The sequence below is a fragment of the Aythya ferina genome (assembly GCF_964211825.1).
Source record: "Aythya ferina genome assembly, chromosome: 3".
In the NCBI taxonomy this organism is placed as follows: Eukaryota; Metazoa; Chordata; class Aves; order Anseriformes; family Anatidae; genus Aythya; species Aythya ferina.
The window spans coordinates 33,682,538-33,699,053 of NC_140298.1; the positions used below are offsets into that span (position 1 = coordinate 33,682,538).

General features: G+C 51.5%; 1 protein-coding gene across 2 annotated transcripts; it reads right to left on the bottom strand.

The window, feature by feature from the left end:
- AARS2 (alanyl-tRNA synthetase 2, mitochondrial) lies at positions 1 to 16,508 on the bottom strand. Of its 2 annotated transcripts, XM_084514116.1 has the most exons (22): positions 16,325 to 16,507; positions 16,038 to 16,226; positions 15,196 to 15,341; positions 14,391 to 14,585; positions 13,882 to 14,026; positions 13,331 to 13,476; positions 12,916 to 13,024; positions 12,272 to 12,310; positions 11,449 to 11,560; positions 10,707 to 10,834; positions 9,863 to 10,013; positions 7,980 to 8,149; positions 7,011 to 7,124; positions 6,467 to 6,607; positions 6,061 to 6,198; positions 5,551 to 5,660; positions 4,233 to 4,341; positions 2,394 to 2,516; positions 1,948 to 2,058; positions 1,055 to 1,138; positions 826 to 936; positions 1 to 540 (listed from the first exon to the last, which is right to left on the bottom strand). In XM_084514116.1, exons 1-22 carry the CDS (start codon positions 16,487 to 16,489, stop codon positions 376 to 378), a joined length of 2,901 nt encoding a protein of 966 aa, XP_084370242.1. In that variant the 5' UTR covers positions 16,490 to 16,507; the 3' UTR covers positions 1 to 375. The 2 variants fall into 2 exon arrangements, 1 of the variants encoding a protein (XP_084370242.1); XR_014691301.1 differs by lacking the exon at positions 1 to 540 and having other exon boundaries at positions 895 to 936; positions 1,832 to 2,058; positions 16,325 to 16,508.
- Positions 16,509 to 16,516: the final 8 nt, after the last annotated feature.

Below are 16,516 nucleotides of genomic sequence, written 5' to 3' on the forward strand. Positions count from 1 at the left end.
TCAAACATTCTCAGCTATTTAATAGTGTTGGGATAACACTGTGCCATCCCCCCATGCTCTCACAGAGCTTCCCAGTGCCAGTCTTGTGGCAAGAACTGCGCTGTTCCAGAAGAAGTTGGCACTTTCTGAGGCTCAATCCCCAAACACCCATGCTGAGAACAGGCAGCATTATTCTGTCAGTGGTATCAGGAGCAGACTCTGCTCATCCCTGATAGCCAGAAGCTGAGTGCTCCAGCACAGCATTTACAGCAACGTTCAGCGTGGAAGCTGCTCATCCTCTCAGATCAAAGTGTAACGCGTGCTCTGGATCAAGTATCCACGCACCTTGCGCTGGGGGGCATGCAGCTGTCCTGCCACCAAAGCACCACAGTTATTTCAGAGTTTACTCCGAGCGAACTCCAGCGCAGTAGTCAGGGCTCCCTGAATGCCTTTGGCATTTCCACTGCCCTTAGCGACGATAGGAGAGCCTCCTGCCTTGCCCTCCATCTGCGTACAGACAGCCACGGCCCAGTCAGCGGCAGAGAACACAGGGAGGCAGTCCTGGGGAAGAGAACACAGAGCAGAGTGGTTTGGACGGTGGAGCACTCCACAGTTTGGTGAAGGAAGGTGGACATGACCTGGAGGATAGAGTGTTATCTGTGCCCAGCAAAGGCTGAAAGCTTATCTGGTCCCAGTATGGTCATCTCAGGTCCTACCCCAGCAAGATTAACTAGCAACACTGGGTATAATCCCATTAAAAAAAACTCAGCTGGGACTTACTGAGCAGTCAGCCCCAGTCTCTCTTTGAAGACAGGTTCCCCGTGACTCTGCCAGGGTTCTGCTTACCTTGGACACCTGGCAGGCACAGAGCACCTCTCCAGAAGCCTGAGGGCTGAGCAGCAGGACTGATGTGCCTGGAGATTTGTCACACAGCTGGTTCACTACCTTCATCAGGATCTAGGAGAAGCAGGGAAAGGAGGGGTCAGGCTGTGGCAAAGGAGAACGGGGTGCAGCAGAAAACACAGCCTGCAGCTCCCCTTGACTGCTGGACCAACACACAACATGATTCACTCACGGACAGGGAGTCAGCTGGGACAGTGTCTATGATGACAGGTTGGTTGCAGTGCTTTGTTAGCAGGCTTTGCGCCTTCTCTTCAGCCTGGAGGAGGAAACACACAGCACTTGAGGGGCTACAGGTGGCACGGGTGAGCAGGATGGGTATATGTGCATGTAACACGTACATGAGGAGTGAAAGTACTGCTCTGTGGGACAGAGGAGAGGCGTATGCTAGCCGAGGTCAAATAAGGCTGGCAGACTAAAATCTCCACATGTACAACCCCAAAGAGATGAACCCCTTTCAAAAGGGGGACAGAGACCCACGCTGTTCTCAGCCTCTTTCCTCTGCCTACTCATTGCCACATCTCAGGCAGTATCTTGTAGCAAGATGCTGCTACTTTAAGGACAGGATAGATCTTACTGAGAATATTAAGTCACCAATAAGCATTTCCTAAGGGCTTTTAACGTAATCATGTAAATTAGCAAGACAAATGCAGCAGGGAAGCAGAGCAACATCCATGCGGCTGAGAGAAAGGCTCTGTCTGGCCACTCTCCTACTGCAGGACCTTTTAAAGCTCATTTTCAGGGCCACCTTATCTTCTCCACGTATTAAGGAGGCGGCAATGCCTACGTGCCTGTTGCTGTTTGATAAAAGCACTGATGGGGGTTCTCTATCCTCAGAGAGAGGGAGCTGTGGGTATTTGGGTGTGCCAAAACCAGTCAGTCCTTCAGCCCTGGTTAATGCCAGTGAAATCAACCCAACAGAGGGCTTGTGCTGTACTGCATGTGACTGTACCTGCTTTCCCTTGCCTTCTGATGGGACCCCAGTCACTGAGGTGCTGTGAACTGTGCCAAAGACACCAGGTTCACTGCTGCCAGCAGGCTGCAGGGAGCGTGCTGCTGCCACAGTACCTGCTGCATCTCCAGTTTCTTGATGGCTGTGTTGGCGGTTCGCTGCAGCGCTTTGAGGATGGTCTGTAGTTCTTTTCTTTGCCACTGGGGCATTGCAGTGCTAGCCACCACCTGCAAGACAATTTGCTGTGTAAAGACGCTGAAGAGTACCTAGGAATCAACTACTCATTCTCTGGGAGGACAGAAGATTTTTCAGCTGGGCATCTGAAGCCTGGGGAGAAGCCTGGAAACCCTTTTTCACTGCTTTACCCTCCCCACCACTTCCTCCTCTCATATTCCCTCTGGCAACAAAGGCACCTAGACTCTGGTTGAAATCTTTGTGACCAACGAGGCACCAGCAAGTAGCAACTTCTCCTTGCTATTGACCACGGGGTAAAATGTGAGCCTACTGGGGACCTCAGGAGAGCCTACGCCAGGATCCTTCTGCACAGGAACGTAATCCTTACTTTGGTCAGCTGGCCCACTTCTTTGGAGAGGTTCTGCATCTCAGCAACAGAGGTGCTCCTCTGCTTCATCCGTATGGAAACGGAGTCCACTTCCACAGCCAAGCACTGGCCTACCTCTCGGGCCTGCAGAGAGGGAGAGAAAACACTTCAGGTGCAGCAACAGAAAGAAGGAGCAGGGATGGAGAACGTGGGGAGGTGGCAGGGTCATAACCACTGAAGCGCTGCTCAGCATCCAGAGGGAAGACACCTACAGACAGGCTTTAAAATCGACTGTCCCAATGAGACTCTGCAATACAAAGCTCCTCTCTACATTTGCAACCAGTGCTAGAGGTTCACACCCACAGGACCAAGCTGTCACCTCGTTACCACAGAATCACAGAATTTCTAGGTTGGAAGAGACCTCAAGATCATCGAGTCCAACCTCTGACCTAACGCTAACAGTCCCCACTAAACCATATCCCTAAGCTCTACATCTAAACGTCTTTTGAAGACTTCCAGGGATGGTGACTCCACCACTTCCCTGGGCAGCCTGTTCCAGTGTCTAACAGCCCTTTCAGTAAAGAAGTTCTTCCTAAGATCCAACCTAAAACTCATATATCCTCAGTATCTCACAACAAACCATCATGATTTCAATGCAAAAAACTCGGGTATCCATTTACTTTTTAATGCATTAGCAAGCACACTCTTGAAACTAACTGAAGTTAAACACGAAGACTGAAGAAACACTAAACCAAGATTAAAGAAACCTCATCAGCTGACGTTTCCCTGAGGATGAGTTCAGCTGGTCTGGGTGCATTTCTTATTGCTTTTGCCAACACCAACGCTACTATTAATAAAAAAAAAAAAAAAAAGCTAATACAAGCTTTTTGCCACCAGTGAAAATCTTTAGTGTTTGGACCACTTCTGCCCTGCCAGATCTTTGTGCCCGTGAGGGTCCCAGGAGATTATACACCAGAATAGCAGAGACGATATAGGAAAACCTGTGGGCAGAGAGATCTGTTCTGCCCAGCTAAATACCCATTCCTTGTTCCACGTTACTCCGCCCTGCCTGCAGTCTCCTTTGTCTGATTAACACATCCACAGCTCCTCTCGGGGGCTCCTCAGGTCAACGCTTCCAGCAAAGCATGCAGATGTGCCCCGCAGCTTTTTATTCCTCTGCATCAAGACAAACTGGTGGGAACACAGCTATGCATGGGACACAGCCAGCCAAAAAGCAACAGATTTGAGGGGGGAGCTTTGCTTCCAGTTTTCCCAGTTGTGATGGCAGCGGGTCACTCTCCTCTGTCTGCAGCCTTTAAGGAAGCAGTCAGGGTGCAGGGCCCCTGGCGCTTCCAGATACTCAAGAACAGAGATCTCGCAGACACACTAATAGGTTGATTGCTTCTTATAAAGACCTTATCAGATCAGAACTACAGTTCTGCAAGAAAGAGACTAAAGAAAGAATCAAAAAGGGCTGTAAGAACGAGGGCAGAGCCCTGTAGTCATAAAGTACAAATCCACCTGTGATAGGTAGGAGGTAGAAGCAAAGCACAAAGGATCACACCTTTAAATACCTACCTGGAGACTGAAATTTCTATTCCAGAGGCTTCCTGATATTTTGTGCCAAGTTCCTATCTTGGAAAAGGGGGGTCTGAAGGGAAGAATGAAGGTCATGGAGACAGGAGCGTGGGACAAGGGGGAATGGATGTGAAAAGTGAGGTACAGCAGCAGAGCTGGCCCCAGGGTAAAGAAGGAAACAAGATCAGGTGTAGCAGGGAGGCTCCAGCAGAGGGAATCTGCTTGTCTAAGCAGGAACCTGTAAAATTGGGTCCATCTGAAATCTCAGTACCCTTTTCTTACCTGCTTGGCCTGTCTCCCTGTGACTGCAATGACACGGCTAACCCCTTTCACAAGCTGGCGCTCGCTGACGATGGCCAGGTCCTCCATAGCTCCTGTTTGGAGAAGGTGCCTGCGAAGTTGACGGAGAACAGGACAGAAACAAGTTGCTCTCTGGGACCAGAAATCAGGGAGCCTACTTCCATTTCAGACACATCTTGAGTAGAGCAGCCCCTCCCCAGTCCCAACAGCTTCAGTCCTTTCCATCCCTAAAATCCTGGTGGCACCCGGTCAGGCAAGAGACAGCAGAGCTGAGGCTACTCCAGAAGAACCTCCATGCTACCAGCTCAGCAGGCTGCTGCCAAATGTACCTAACAGCCAAGTTCTGCCTTGCTGTCCTTTCTTTCAGCACTAGGATGGATTAGAATTTTTCCCTTGCTACTCAGCCACTGCTGAAGCTTGCAGAAAACAATTTTTTCCTTCCACTCCCCCACTCCTTTGTCAGACCAGCTTGCAGAAAGGCCAGTCATCTCCAGACACATTGCAGCCATGCAGACAGAGGGCACCGATGACTTTCCCCTTTCATATCCAATGTTGAATAGCCAAGAAGGAAAACAACCACAGCGTCTCAGGTTCTCCGTTACCACAAGTAACCATTTCAGACAGCTTCGCTAGAATTGATTATCTCCACTCCCCTGCAGTTTCTTGTCCCACTCCTCCCACGTGAATGTTCTCATGACTAGAAACTTGCTCATTTCCAGCTGTATCAGCTCAAAGGCCAATTTGTTCCTTTTTGTTTTCATGGTATCACTGTCCTACGATTATTAACTCTTCTTCTACTCTCATTAGTGCTAAAAGGGCTAAAATAATTAAAATAATCAGACTGGCCTCTAGTTCTGCCAACCATCAGAGCCTCCTGTTGGGTCCCCCACCTTCCTGCAAGCCCAAAACCAAAGCTCCCCAGCTCTGTTTAGCGTGAGAGGACACGCACCCTGTTCCACACTGCAGGAGCCCTGCAGCTTCCAGGTGGGCTTTAGAGTGTGAAACAAGGTAAAATGCTTTGCATTTTGTTAACGTTTTGGTATTTCTAACCAAATTTCTCTACAACCAGCCTACTCTGCCCCCATTTCAGTGAGGAAACCCAGTCACGAAGGATCAGAGAGTGGGACTTGGAATTATGCCTTTACCTCAGCCACCAGTGCTCACACACAAGCCTTGCAGAGCATACAGAGATCCTCACACAGGCTGATCCCAGGGTCAGGGTGGGAAGCAGCTCAAGAGAATCAGAAGGACACAGTCTGCACACAAACACACCATCTGACTGTAGGTAAAAGACACTTACGTCCCACAGCAGAGCTCCACAGAGGTCTGCCTTGCAGCCTCAGAGTCGCAGGTCAGCACAGTCTCCACAGGGACCCCGAGGGACACTATCCTCACCGGGTCTGGATACTCCTGACAGAGGAGACAGGGATCAGCAGCTAACCACGCAGTCCTTCAGGGGCACTTACAGGCAGCTTCAGGTCCCTGCCTTACTTTACCCCTCTTCTAAAGCACCCCCAGAGTCAGGGGCAGCTCTGCTGCTCCCCCACAAACAGCCACCATGGGAGAAAGAAACAATGGGGTGGCACCATAAGCTGTTGGGCCAGATAAATGAGCAGAAAGCCTATGCACCACCAGTCGCCACATATCACAAAACAGTGCTCCTGAGATCTTACCTCTGTCCCATTTTCCCTCCTGAGTTTTGAGAGTCATTTCCCCTACAGAAACCTGTTGCTTCAACTTCTCTTATGGCCCAAATGATTCCTGCTGAAGGAGCAGGCTCAGAGAAACATGCCCTATGCTCCTGTCGTACCTCATCCATAGCACGAAGTCCCTGAACTCTTCTTGCCAGCGCAAGGGGAACCTCAGCCATATGCACAGCCTCATTTCGTTTGATCACATCCTGGACCACCTGCTCAACTCGCTGCAGCTGCTCCACAGTCACAGGGCCCTGAGGAAGCAAATCAGCCTTCAGGAGAAGCCTCCCAAAAGGCACAGAACAAAGGAGGGAGAACTCTGGGCTCACAGACAACTCAGCTTGGACACACCACTTTCCCCATGACTCACCTTCCCTGCTTGTAAAAGGGAATAGCGAGCATCACGACCCTCCCACCTCTCTATAGAAGTGACTACAGCGAGAGGAGAAAAATCCCCGAAGAGAGGCCAGTACCGAGGTGCTGGTACTGCTGAGAAGCAAGGAGACACGAGCCCAGAGTCACCTGGATATCGAAGTCGAAGCGCAGCCGCTCTGCTGTCACGTGCGACCCTCGCTGCTCCGTCCTGTCACCCAGGACGTGGCGGAGAGCAAAGTTGAGCAGGTGGGTAGCGGTGTGGTTGGTCATGCAGGCCAGCCGCCGGGCCTGAAAGCACAGACAATTTCCCCTGGTGGGCTGCTTCTGCACAGCCTGGGGGAGCAGAGGATGGCATAAGGAGGGAAGTGAAAGGCTGCATGCGAGGGGATGGGGGGTGATGGTGACAGAACAACAGGTAGCACAGCTGCCAGATGAATTTATGTCAGAGGGCAGATCTCACTTCTTTTCGCCATGGGATCGCCTCTGTAAAACAGCAAGGGTAGGCTGAACGCTTCTGGACAGACCTGTAGCTCATACAAGACTACAGACAAACTCACTTGTAAGTCCTCCTTCCCACTGCAATAAAGAAGTCTCAGGAACACAAGGAACCTCTGCCATGCCCAGGTTACTCACGACATTAAATGACTTTCAAAGAAAGGCTGGAAAAGGGTTAAGAGCTCTGAGTTATTACCTCATCCACGAAAAGCTGAACTTGATCTCCAGCACGCAGGGTTTCCACAGCAGTGACCTCATGGACCACGTAACCACCACAGAGACGAACCGACTCTACAGGGAAGAGGATGTCCTGAACAGAGAGACACAGAAAGATGAGTTAGGGCACAGGGAGCATCCAAAGACCCATGCTACACATCTGCTTGATCCTACTGGGAAACACAACCCCTGTTGGTCCCAAAGAGACAGCAATGGGGTGTGAAAAGCAGGGACAAGCTTCCAGCCAGCATAACCAGCGTGCCTCAGCCCTTCCTTGCAGCCAGCCACTCACTGCACAACAGGTCGAGACTGACAGTTTGCAGTGGAGGGGCAGCAATGCCAACTGTGCTAATGAATTTTCCTAGCGGGGATGTCTGTCCAAGAGAAATTGGACAGCAGCTGCCAAGGCACCTGCATCAGGCATCCACGGTGCCTCTTCTGCTTCACAAGGTTGGCAAGAAAAACTTGATCCCTCTTTCATCTTGGGGAGACATGCTAAGCAAGGCACTATCACATTCTGCAAGGCTAAAAAGGCAGCATCGTCGCCCAAAGGTGACTGTCAGGAGCTAGAACATGGGAGGGAGAAAAAGCTGCACCCCTTCTTCTTAGAAGAGAGTCAAAGCTTTCTCTCTGTCAGCATAGAAAGAACTTGCTGCAGAGGCAGATGCCACCCTACTTGTGAAGAACACAGCACGCTGAAGAGCTCCCCGTCATCCCCAGCAAGAAGAAATTGCAAAAGGCTGAGAGAGACAACCAGAGCAGCAGGTCCACCTCCACCAGGTTACTGCTGCTTCTTCCTCACCCCACCAACCCCAACACAAAGTCAAGGACACTGTCAAGAGCTAGCAGCCTGCTAATTAATACAGCAAAGTAGCTCATCATTTGGGGAGGTCTGCCTGGCCTCGATGTCCAGGACTGCCTTGGGTTCAGGCAGCAAAAGGTCTCTCACCTGCTGTCCTAAGCGTATCAGGTAGCCTTGGTCAGAGGCTTGCCCACCCTGCTCTGCATAAAAGTTAGTCCTGTCCAAGATGACACCACAGCGCTGCCCTGCCCCAACCTCCTTCTGGAGAGACTGATCTCTGTACAGCATCAGGACGGTGGCCTGGCACGGGCTGAACTCTGCCAAGGGGAAGAAGATGGCAGCAATCAGTGCGAGCACCCTGGCAGATCACACCATGAAAGGGGGCACCACATGCCAACCCTGCCAACACCCATCCTATAATGAAAGCTGGCACTTGCCTTTGTAGGGTAGGAACAGCTATTGGCAGAAAGGACACAGGATCTGTTATCTGGAAGCAAGCCACCCTCATTTACCCAGTGAGGCACTTGCTGGGTAGTAGCTAACCAGGCAGGGTCCATGTGAGTCTGACAGAGCAAGATGTGGCACAGACACATCTCTATCATGCTATGCTGTGTGCTTGGCCAGCCTGACTGCCTTTGACAGAGATGACTGGCTTGGTGAACAAGGGAAGGCAGCAAAGTCACGTTCCTTGACTTAGCAAGCTTCTGACACATCTGCCTGAGCAGCCTTGAAGCCAAATGCAGGCCAAATGCTGGGCCCCACAGAAAACTGCTCAAAGTTTCCAAGTTCAGCTGACACTCAGTTACTAGCAGAGCTACTTGTAGGCTGATATTAGGGCCAACGCCTTTCAACAGCTTCATTAACAATAATCCATGACAGGAGGGGATGCATGCTTATCCTGCTTGTGTCTGGCAGCAAGTGGTCAGGACCTGAAGAGCCCGGCTGCTTTTCAGAGGGATCTGGCAGGCTGCAGAAATGGACTGAGAGAAACCTTCAGGTTCTCAAGGACAAGATGAACACAAGTCAGCACGGTGCCCCTGCAGCAAGAAGGCTGCTACCTGCTGGGCTGTGAATGCAAACGTAGTCAGCAGGCCAAAGAAAGCAGTTATTCACCTCTGTGTGGCATCTGTGACACTATGTCTAGAGCTGGGGAAATTATGGTTGTACATAAGGAAAAAAACTTCACATGGTGATAAAGAACTGGAAGAGGGACCAGAGAGGTAGTGGTATCTTCATCCTTAAAGATACTGAAAACTTACCTGGAGAAGGCCCTGAGCAACCTGATCTGACTGCGAAGCAGATCCTTTCTGCATCAAGAGACGGGACATCCAGAAGTCCCCTCTAACCTGAATTACTCCATGATTCAGTGCCTGAAAAGGTGGGATAGTACTAGCTTGGAAATTTCAGCCAATGCCTATGATGGGCTAATTTTCCTTCACTGTGTTTGCTGTAGTACTTATAGTTTGAACTGCCTCACTTTTCACTTACTGTGGGTTGCCACCAGCACGCTGGGTAAGATGGAGCTGGCTGTACACAGCTATCTAATTGCTTGTGACAGCCACATCACCTCTTACTTTCTGTGGTTTAGCTTTATGCTTCCCCTGGAGCATCAGCAACCCCAGTTAGCCCAAACGACAAAAAGCCTGCACTGTCATCTAGCGGCCTGCCAAGGAAATAGCAAGTCCCTGGCTTTGAGCAGCTACCTAAACTGGCATAATCACTCTCCCTAGCAGTCACATTCAGGAGCCTGATTGTTGGGGACAGACTCACCTCTGGCAGAAATCAAGTCACTGCTTCAGCAACCCAGATCTCACAGCCTTGTCACTAGCCTGAGCTTTCCTGGGGACACGCCACCAGAATGGCAAATACCTCAGAAAAAGGTACAGGGGCAAAGAAGGGATGTAGCAGCGAAGTGGACAAGTTTGAACCACAAGATCCCTGTCCTCCTGCGTGCACCAGGCCAGCAAAAGCAGTCTGATGACAGATTCCTTAGGCAGAGTTTGTCCTACAAAAAGGACATGGCCACTTACCGTACTGCCCGTGCTGCCCAAGCTTGTAGGAGTATTTCGGAGAGTCATCAGTAGCAGGCACGTTGTCACCCCGCAGCTGAGCCAGCGAGTGCACATCCAGGTGCACAGCTGTGCCCTCCAGCTGTCCTGCCTGCGCGCCCTGAGCCTTCCGCTGCAGCAGAGCAAAGGCAGGGTTAGAGGGGAGGTACCCAGGGGACTGGTTTCTCCAGTAACTGGAGTTTTATGGCTAGAAGCAACTGCTTCCACCTTCCTGGAAATGACTCCTTTATGTCTATGCTGATGCTAAACCAAACCCATTCCTTCCAGCCCCACAAGCACTCAACACCACCCATAGGGGCAAGCCACAAGCAACTGCTAACAAAGCCCAGCTCGCTGCATAGCTGTGAAAATTCCAGGCCATTAAAGCCTAGAAGAGCACAGCCTTGATCTGATTACTGCACAAGGTGGGCAGTGCGAGTCTTCCAGCACTACAGAGGCTGAAAGGATTACGTCAACTCTTCACAAATCACTTGCTGTTTGGGCTGTCTACGCTGGCTCTGCTTTGCGTGGAGCGTTGGACTACACAACTGCCAGAGGTCACCCCTAACGCGTGTAATTCTACAACCGCCACTCCAGCCAGTATTGTAAAACACTGCCACTGATCTGACAGGAATCACCAGCCAATACTCCTCAGTCCCACACCCACAGATGAAGTCAGCATGACCCAGCTACTGTTTCAGACCCGCTTCCATTCCAGGGAAAAAGCACGTGGCCCTGTGGTGCATCTGAGGAGCAGTAAAAGGAATTCTGCCTCCACAGGAAACCACAGGCTCTGAATTATCCTCATGAGGAGAGCCTCTCTTACCTTCGCATCCTCCAGAACAAGTTCACTGAAAGCATCTGAATCCAAACGGATTCCCTTTTCTTCAAGCATCAAGTCAATCAGATCCAGAGGAAACCCCAAATTCCCATAGAGAGACCAGGCTACATCAGCTGTAGGACAAAAAAGAAGCACATGAACTCCGTGTGAACATGGAATGCAAAGTCATCTCCAAAGTTGCTTGGATGAGACCAATCTCATGTGTGCTTTGGCAGCCAAGTTCACTTTTACTGTGTGCAACTGCACTGAAAATGGGGAAGGGAAGAGAAGCCACAAAGTTCTTTTAGTACAAGACTAAATGTTAGTGGTGCCCCAAAGCCACATCCTGTCAAAATTCAGCGCAGCACAGCTAGATAGGCAGCTGCTCTGGGTGGGTCCTCCTTTTGGCTACATCTTGTAAAGACCCGTTTAGTCAGTAAATAAAGCAGCAACAGAATGCTTCTGACTTTCCCAGTACCTAGTTTGTCGTGAGAATGATGCTCTAGGAAACAATCACGATCTGGAGAAAGGAGCACTATCTACTTTTAAATTTGGCATTGGAGTGCCCAGGGCTGGAATGTTCTTGAGGGCATGTGGGGGAAGCAGACAGACACTCACAAGAATAGAATAGTTCAGTTGGAAGGGACCTTCAAAGACCTTCGAGTCCAAAAGAGTTTTGACTTAAGTGCTGGCCATGACATGGATCAAACCAGCTTTAAGTGCAGCTTGGCTGAAGGAGGAGACTCACCTGGGAAATTTGTGGAGGGCTGCATCTGCTGCACTGTCCGCTCAATGACGCGCCTCCCCCGCTCGAGGGAGGACAGGAAAGCAGCTTCATTCTCATTGATGATATTCATGACCTGCCCAAGGAGCAGAAAAAGAGTTGGCTATAACACCTCAGGGAGCTCCCCAGCTCAGCTCAGCCCAAGCGGGTGTGTAATTGGTGCTGTCTGCTTGACCCAGCCCCCTTGTTCTGCAAGCAGCCATCACAACGTGGCTCCGGCGCGCTATTAAACAGCACCAAAGTCACTGCGACTCTGATCACTGTTCCTGTTACGGAAATATTGACCATCCACCTGGGGAAGGCTGGATGCTGACAAATGCTCCTTGTCATCCATTTGTTATCCGTGACCCAATTACAGTTGCATGGCTGGAACAGCCAGAGAAATTGCTTGTCACAGCTGCTGTCAGCTGAAGCTAGGAGGGACTAGCCCTAAATCCCCAAACCACTTTGGACAAAGGGTACCCAAGCTAGGACAGGCTGTACTTGGATTCAGCAAAGGAGCTGCCCTAGCTTTTTCAGAGCAATGCCTGCCTGATATTAGAACAAGGCGTCCCTGCTAAGGATTTAATAGAGCTCCCACAAAGAAATCTGCCACAGATTTTCACGTCCAGGCAGTGCCCATGATGCAGATGTGCTCCCCTCACATCAAGGCCTTCCCACAAGAACCCACCTAGGGAAACTCCTCCAGCTAAGTCCCGAGACAGGGCTGCCTTCTGCCTCTGAGAGCTGTGCCCCCCAATGACAATAAGAAAGGGGGTTTCTCTCCAGGGGTTTTCACATCACTCACCTGGTCTGCACTCTTCCTCAGCTCTGGGTAGGCATCGCCCTGTGGAGTGAGCCTCAGTTAGAGATAACATCCTCAGCAGATCTCACAGTGTCACAAGCATTACAGAGGTTTCTCAGGCACGTAAACGTGAAGGGAGCCCCAGCGCACAGCCTCAAGGACAGCATCACAGCAGGACAATCACACCTGGACTCAGAGCTGCTGTCTCCTGGCTACCTCCCCATGACCCTCCTCTGCTAACCTCTGCAAAGTATCTCTGTGGCAAACGTGTCAGTTCACAATGGGAAGCAAGCCCTGCCATTTAGGATGCTGTTAGTAACCACGGGGACCGATTTCAGAAGGCTTTAACCAGATATGACAGCTTGGAAGCTGCTGCCCTCAGGAAAGAAGCGTGCCCTTGCATACACTTACACACTCACGCTGACTGTTAGCACTGGCCCCATTAGGCACTCCATGGCCCCTATTCCCCCATCAAAAACGATCAGGAGACAAGAGATTTTTTTTACTACTGCAATGCACAACAGCACGCATCCCCTCCTGGAGCTCCTTTCCATCCCAGATTGCCTCCTGATGGCGTACAGAAATGGAACACGGCGCTGAAGAGGACATATGATCAATTCTTCCCCAATGCAGCAGTTTTTACTCACCAGCACTTCCACTACAGTAGGCACGAGGGAAGCCAAGAGCCCAGGCGGAGCACGAAGGACTTCAGAGCAGAAGCGGACAGCCCGGCGCAGGATCCGACGCAGCACCAGTCTGAAAGCAGGGCAGAACGCCCCGGGCAGCACATGAGCATCCCTGCACAGCTCCCGCATCCAGCACACCCCACGTGCAGCCCCTCTCGGGCCCGACCTATTGCCAAAGAGCTGCTCCATGCGCTCTGCGCCTACCCAAGGATGAGTTATTGCAGGTCTGAACCTCCTCCAGGCTCTCACCTTCCTGTCTCCCCAAAGACAGGGGGCACCCCTTACTTTGGCTCACACCAGAACCGCTCCCCTAGCTGCTCACGTTCCCTTCTGGACCTAATTCCCACCACACTGTGCCATTTCCACACATCCTTACTCTGCTCCGGAGAGGCCTGGGTAGATGCCATCAGTGATGCACACGCACAAGGTCCGCACGTGATCTGCCACCACGCGGTAGGCCATATTCACACGCCCAGCGTCAGCATCCCCCACCAGACCTTGGTACCTGGGCGCGCCACAGCCCTAAAAACAAAAAGGGGAGAGACAGATCAGCATGGGCGAATGGCTGCAGAAGGAAAAGCTGCAATCCTAGAGGCAGCCAGCTACACCTGACATCATGCTTCTCAACTACCTTGTGCGTCTAGGATGTACTCATTAAATCCTTCCAGAACATTACAGACTGGCCAACCAATGCCTTGGCCCTGAGGAATTAAGGAAAACTTGAAGGACAAAGGAACTGGCAGTGCTGATATACCAGTGGAATTTTCCCTCAGCTCCCTTAGATGTTGCCGTGGGCCTGGCCAGACAAACCTCCTCTCTCAAAATACAGCACAGTACCACGTGTAGAGAAGGCTGTACTATGGTACCAGGCAGTCTGCACTCAAGGGGCTTTTGCTTAGCTGTAACTCTGAGCAGGAGCACTGTCACCTTGTGAATGGCGTCCAAGATGGGCGTGAAGAGATCCGTGTCGTAGTTGGAGCGTTTGTTCTGCAGAACGGCCACCAGCCTTTCCAAGCCCATTCCTGTATCCACATGGTGCTGAGGCAAGGGAAGCAAATTCCCTTCCACCTCTCTGTCAGTGAGCCAGGAAAAAAAGGCAAAAGAGAACCAGGAGTCAGGTCAGGGGCAAAGAAAAGGTGCAGGTGAGTCACAGAGACTGGGAGAGTGATGGGGGATGGAAACAGGAGGTGACCCAACAGAAACATGCTCAGGGATGAGACTAACAGCAGCCTGCCTTGGCACTGCCAGGCAGCCAGGCTCTAAGGGTCAGATAGTCAGGTACACTGTGACATGCAGAAAAGGGGCTTCCTTCAACAGGAGCCCCAGGCCTTCTCCTTATTCTCAGGTTTTCTCTGAGATGTCAGAGGATATACACATACAGTTATAATGTTATACGAGGGGGAAAGGCTCTGGAGCTTAGTCAAAGTGCCTGGTACCTGTTATACTGCATGAAGACCAGGTTCCAGATCTCCACCACGTCAGGGCTGCCCTGGTTCACCAGTGCTGCAGCATTTCTGCCACCACCCACGTGGTCGTAGTGGATCTCTGTGCAGGGACCGCAGGGACCTGTGTCACCCATCTCCCAGAAGTTGTCCTTCAGTGGAAAAGGCAGCACACGACTAGCAGGCACCCTGGAAAGGCAGACAACAGAGGTAGCAGTGCTGGGGCACGCATGAAAAGCACAAAGTATCCTATGTAACAGGGAAATCTGGAAGAAGGGATCCTTTCTGACTGTTGCAACTCACTATCCAAACACATTAGGACTTGTATGCTTCAGTTCATGCAGAATTATGCTCCTTAGCAGGAACAGACAGCCCCAAACCTAACAGGACCCTACTCACTGCTCCAAATAGTTGGCAAATTGAATCTGGCTCCCGCTGATGGAGACGGGCGCTCCACCAGGTCAGTGGGGCCACTTTTATCCTTGGAAAAAAAACTAGCAGAGCTAAGATGTGATCAGGATGGAAGGAAAGGACAAAGACATTCTTCAGGCACTTCACCTAGGTCAGACAGGCTTGGGTGTACGGCCCCATACTGACAGCATCTGAGCAGCAGCTTAAAGGTGAAATGCCCCAGAGCCCTCAGACTTTTAGCAGCCCAAACAAAGCAGAAACTAAACATGTTTAAAAACCAGTTTTTGACTCCTGCATTTGCTTCCCATCAACCAAAGAGCAAATGAGAGGCTACGGAGGGTGGAACGTCAGTACCTGCTGCTCAGGACCTTTTCTCTAACACACTCACCCCAGCTGGCGCCATATGTCCCTGCATTCCTTGTCAGCGCTCAGCCCCAGTGAGGAGTCTCCGCCGAAGTACGTGACGTAGAGGCGATCTTTGGGGATCTCGTAGACCTCCGTCAAGAGCTCCCAGGCCATGCTGCACGCTTCCTCCTGAGCAGATAAGGGACACAGAGGTAGCACAGGGATCCAAGGTGTGGAGTGAGACAGAAGGTTCTTCAGGACAGGAGTCAGGCGCCAAAGAAGCACATTTCAGCCACTCTCATTTTGTGATTAAAAAAAAAAAGAAAAAAAGAGTGTGTGTGTGTGTGTGTGTGTGTGTTCGGAGAGCAGCACGATGGTTGGACAAGTGACACAGCTCATCTCTATCATATAAACGTGACATTCCTAAATTACTGGGAGACCTTCAGGATCTCAGCGTGGCCAACACTCACCTGTTTACCACCAGAAGCGTTTCTGTTTATTTAACATTCCTGTTTACTTAGCTGGTTATTTCTTTCCATGGAAAATCGTATTTGCAAGCAAAACTACTAGCATCTTTTATTCTTCTTCCCTTTTAACACCTTTACAGCAAAAAGCACCAGGCGAACTGGAAACCTCTTTTAACCCACATGAAGGCTCAGCAGTAGCGTTCACCCGGAGAACTTTGCTTTGTACACACTGAAGCTTTTAAAGGCTGAGTATTTTGAGAGAAACAAACTCTCTGCGGGAACACCCAGTGCCCCAGCACGCCGCCCTCCAACCATGGGGCTGCCAAGGGGGAATATGCCGCTTGCCATGCCACCTAGCGCAGATAAATTTATTTTTTTCAGGCCTGCAGCAGCCGGCAGAGCTGCGTCCCCGCCTCACCTTGAAGTAGTCCCCGAAGGACCAGCTGCCCAGCATCTCGAAGAAGGTGTGATGGCAGCCGTCCCGGCCCACGTCCTCCAGGTCGTTGTGCTTGCCCCCGGCGCGCACACACTTCTGGCTGTTCACCACCCGCCGGTACCGCGACAGCTCGCTGCGGGGGTGCGCCGTGCCCAGGAAAATGGGCTTAAACTGCGAGATAACGGGGAAAGAGAGAGAGATGGAAGGGGAGGGGAGGTGGTGCTGGGGGGGTGCAGTCAGCGCTGCCACCCGGAGGGGCTGTGGCGCACCTGGTTCATGCCCGCATTGACGAAGAGCAGGCTGGGGTCCCCGCGGGGCCGCACGGGGGCGGAGGGCAGGCGGCGGTGGCCGTGCTGCTGCTGGAAGAAGCGCAGGAAGGCGGCGCGGACCCGGGCTGCGGGCAGCGCTGAGGGCAGGCGGCCGCCCGCCGCCATCTTAGGGCGAGGGGCGGAAACAGGAAG

Coding starts and splice junctions, on each gene's coding strand:
- AARS2 (XM_084514116.1), bottom strand. CDS start 16,489: ATGGCGGCGGGCGGCCGCCTGCCCTCAGCGCTGCCCGCAGCCCGGGTC. Junction 13,477..13,881: donor TCTTGGACGCCATTCACAAG/GTGACAGTGCTC, acceptor TTTTGTTTTTAG/GGCTGTGGCGCGCCCAGGTA. Junction 6,199..6,466: donor GCTTCGACTTCGATATCCAG/GTGACTCTGGGC, acceptor TTGCTTCCTCAG/GGCCCTGTGACTGTGGAGCA.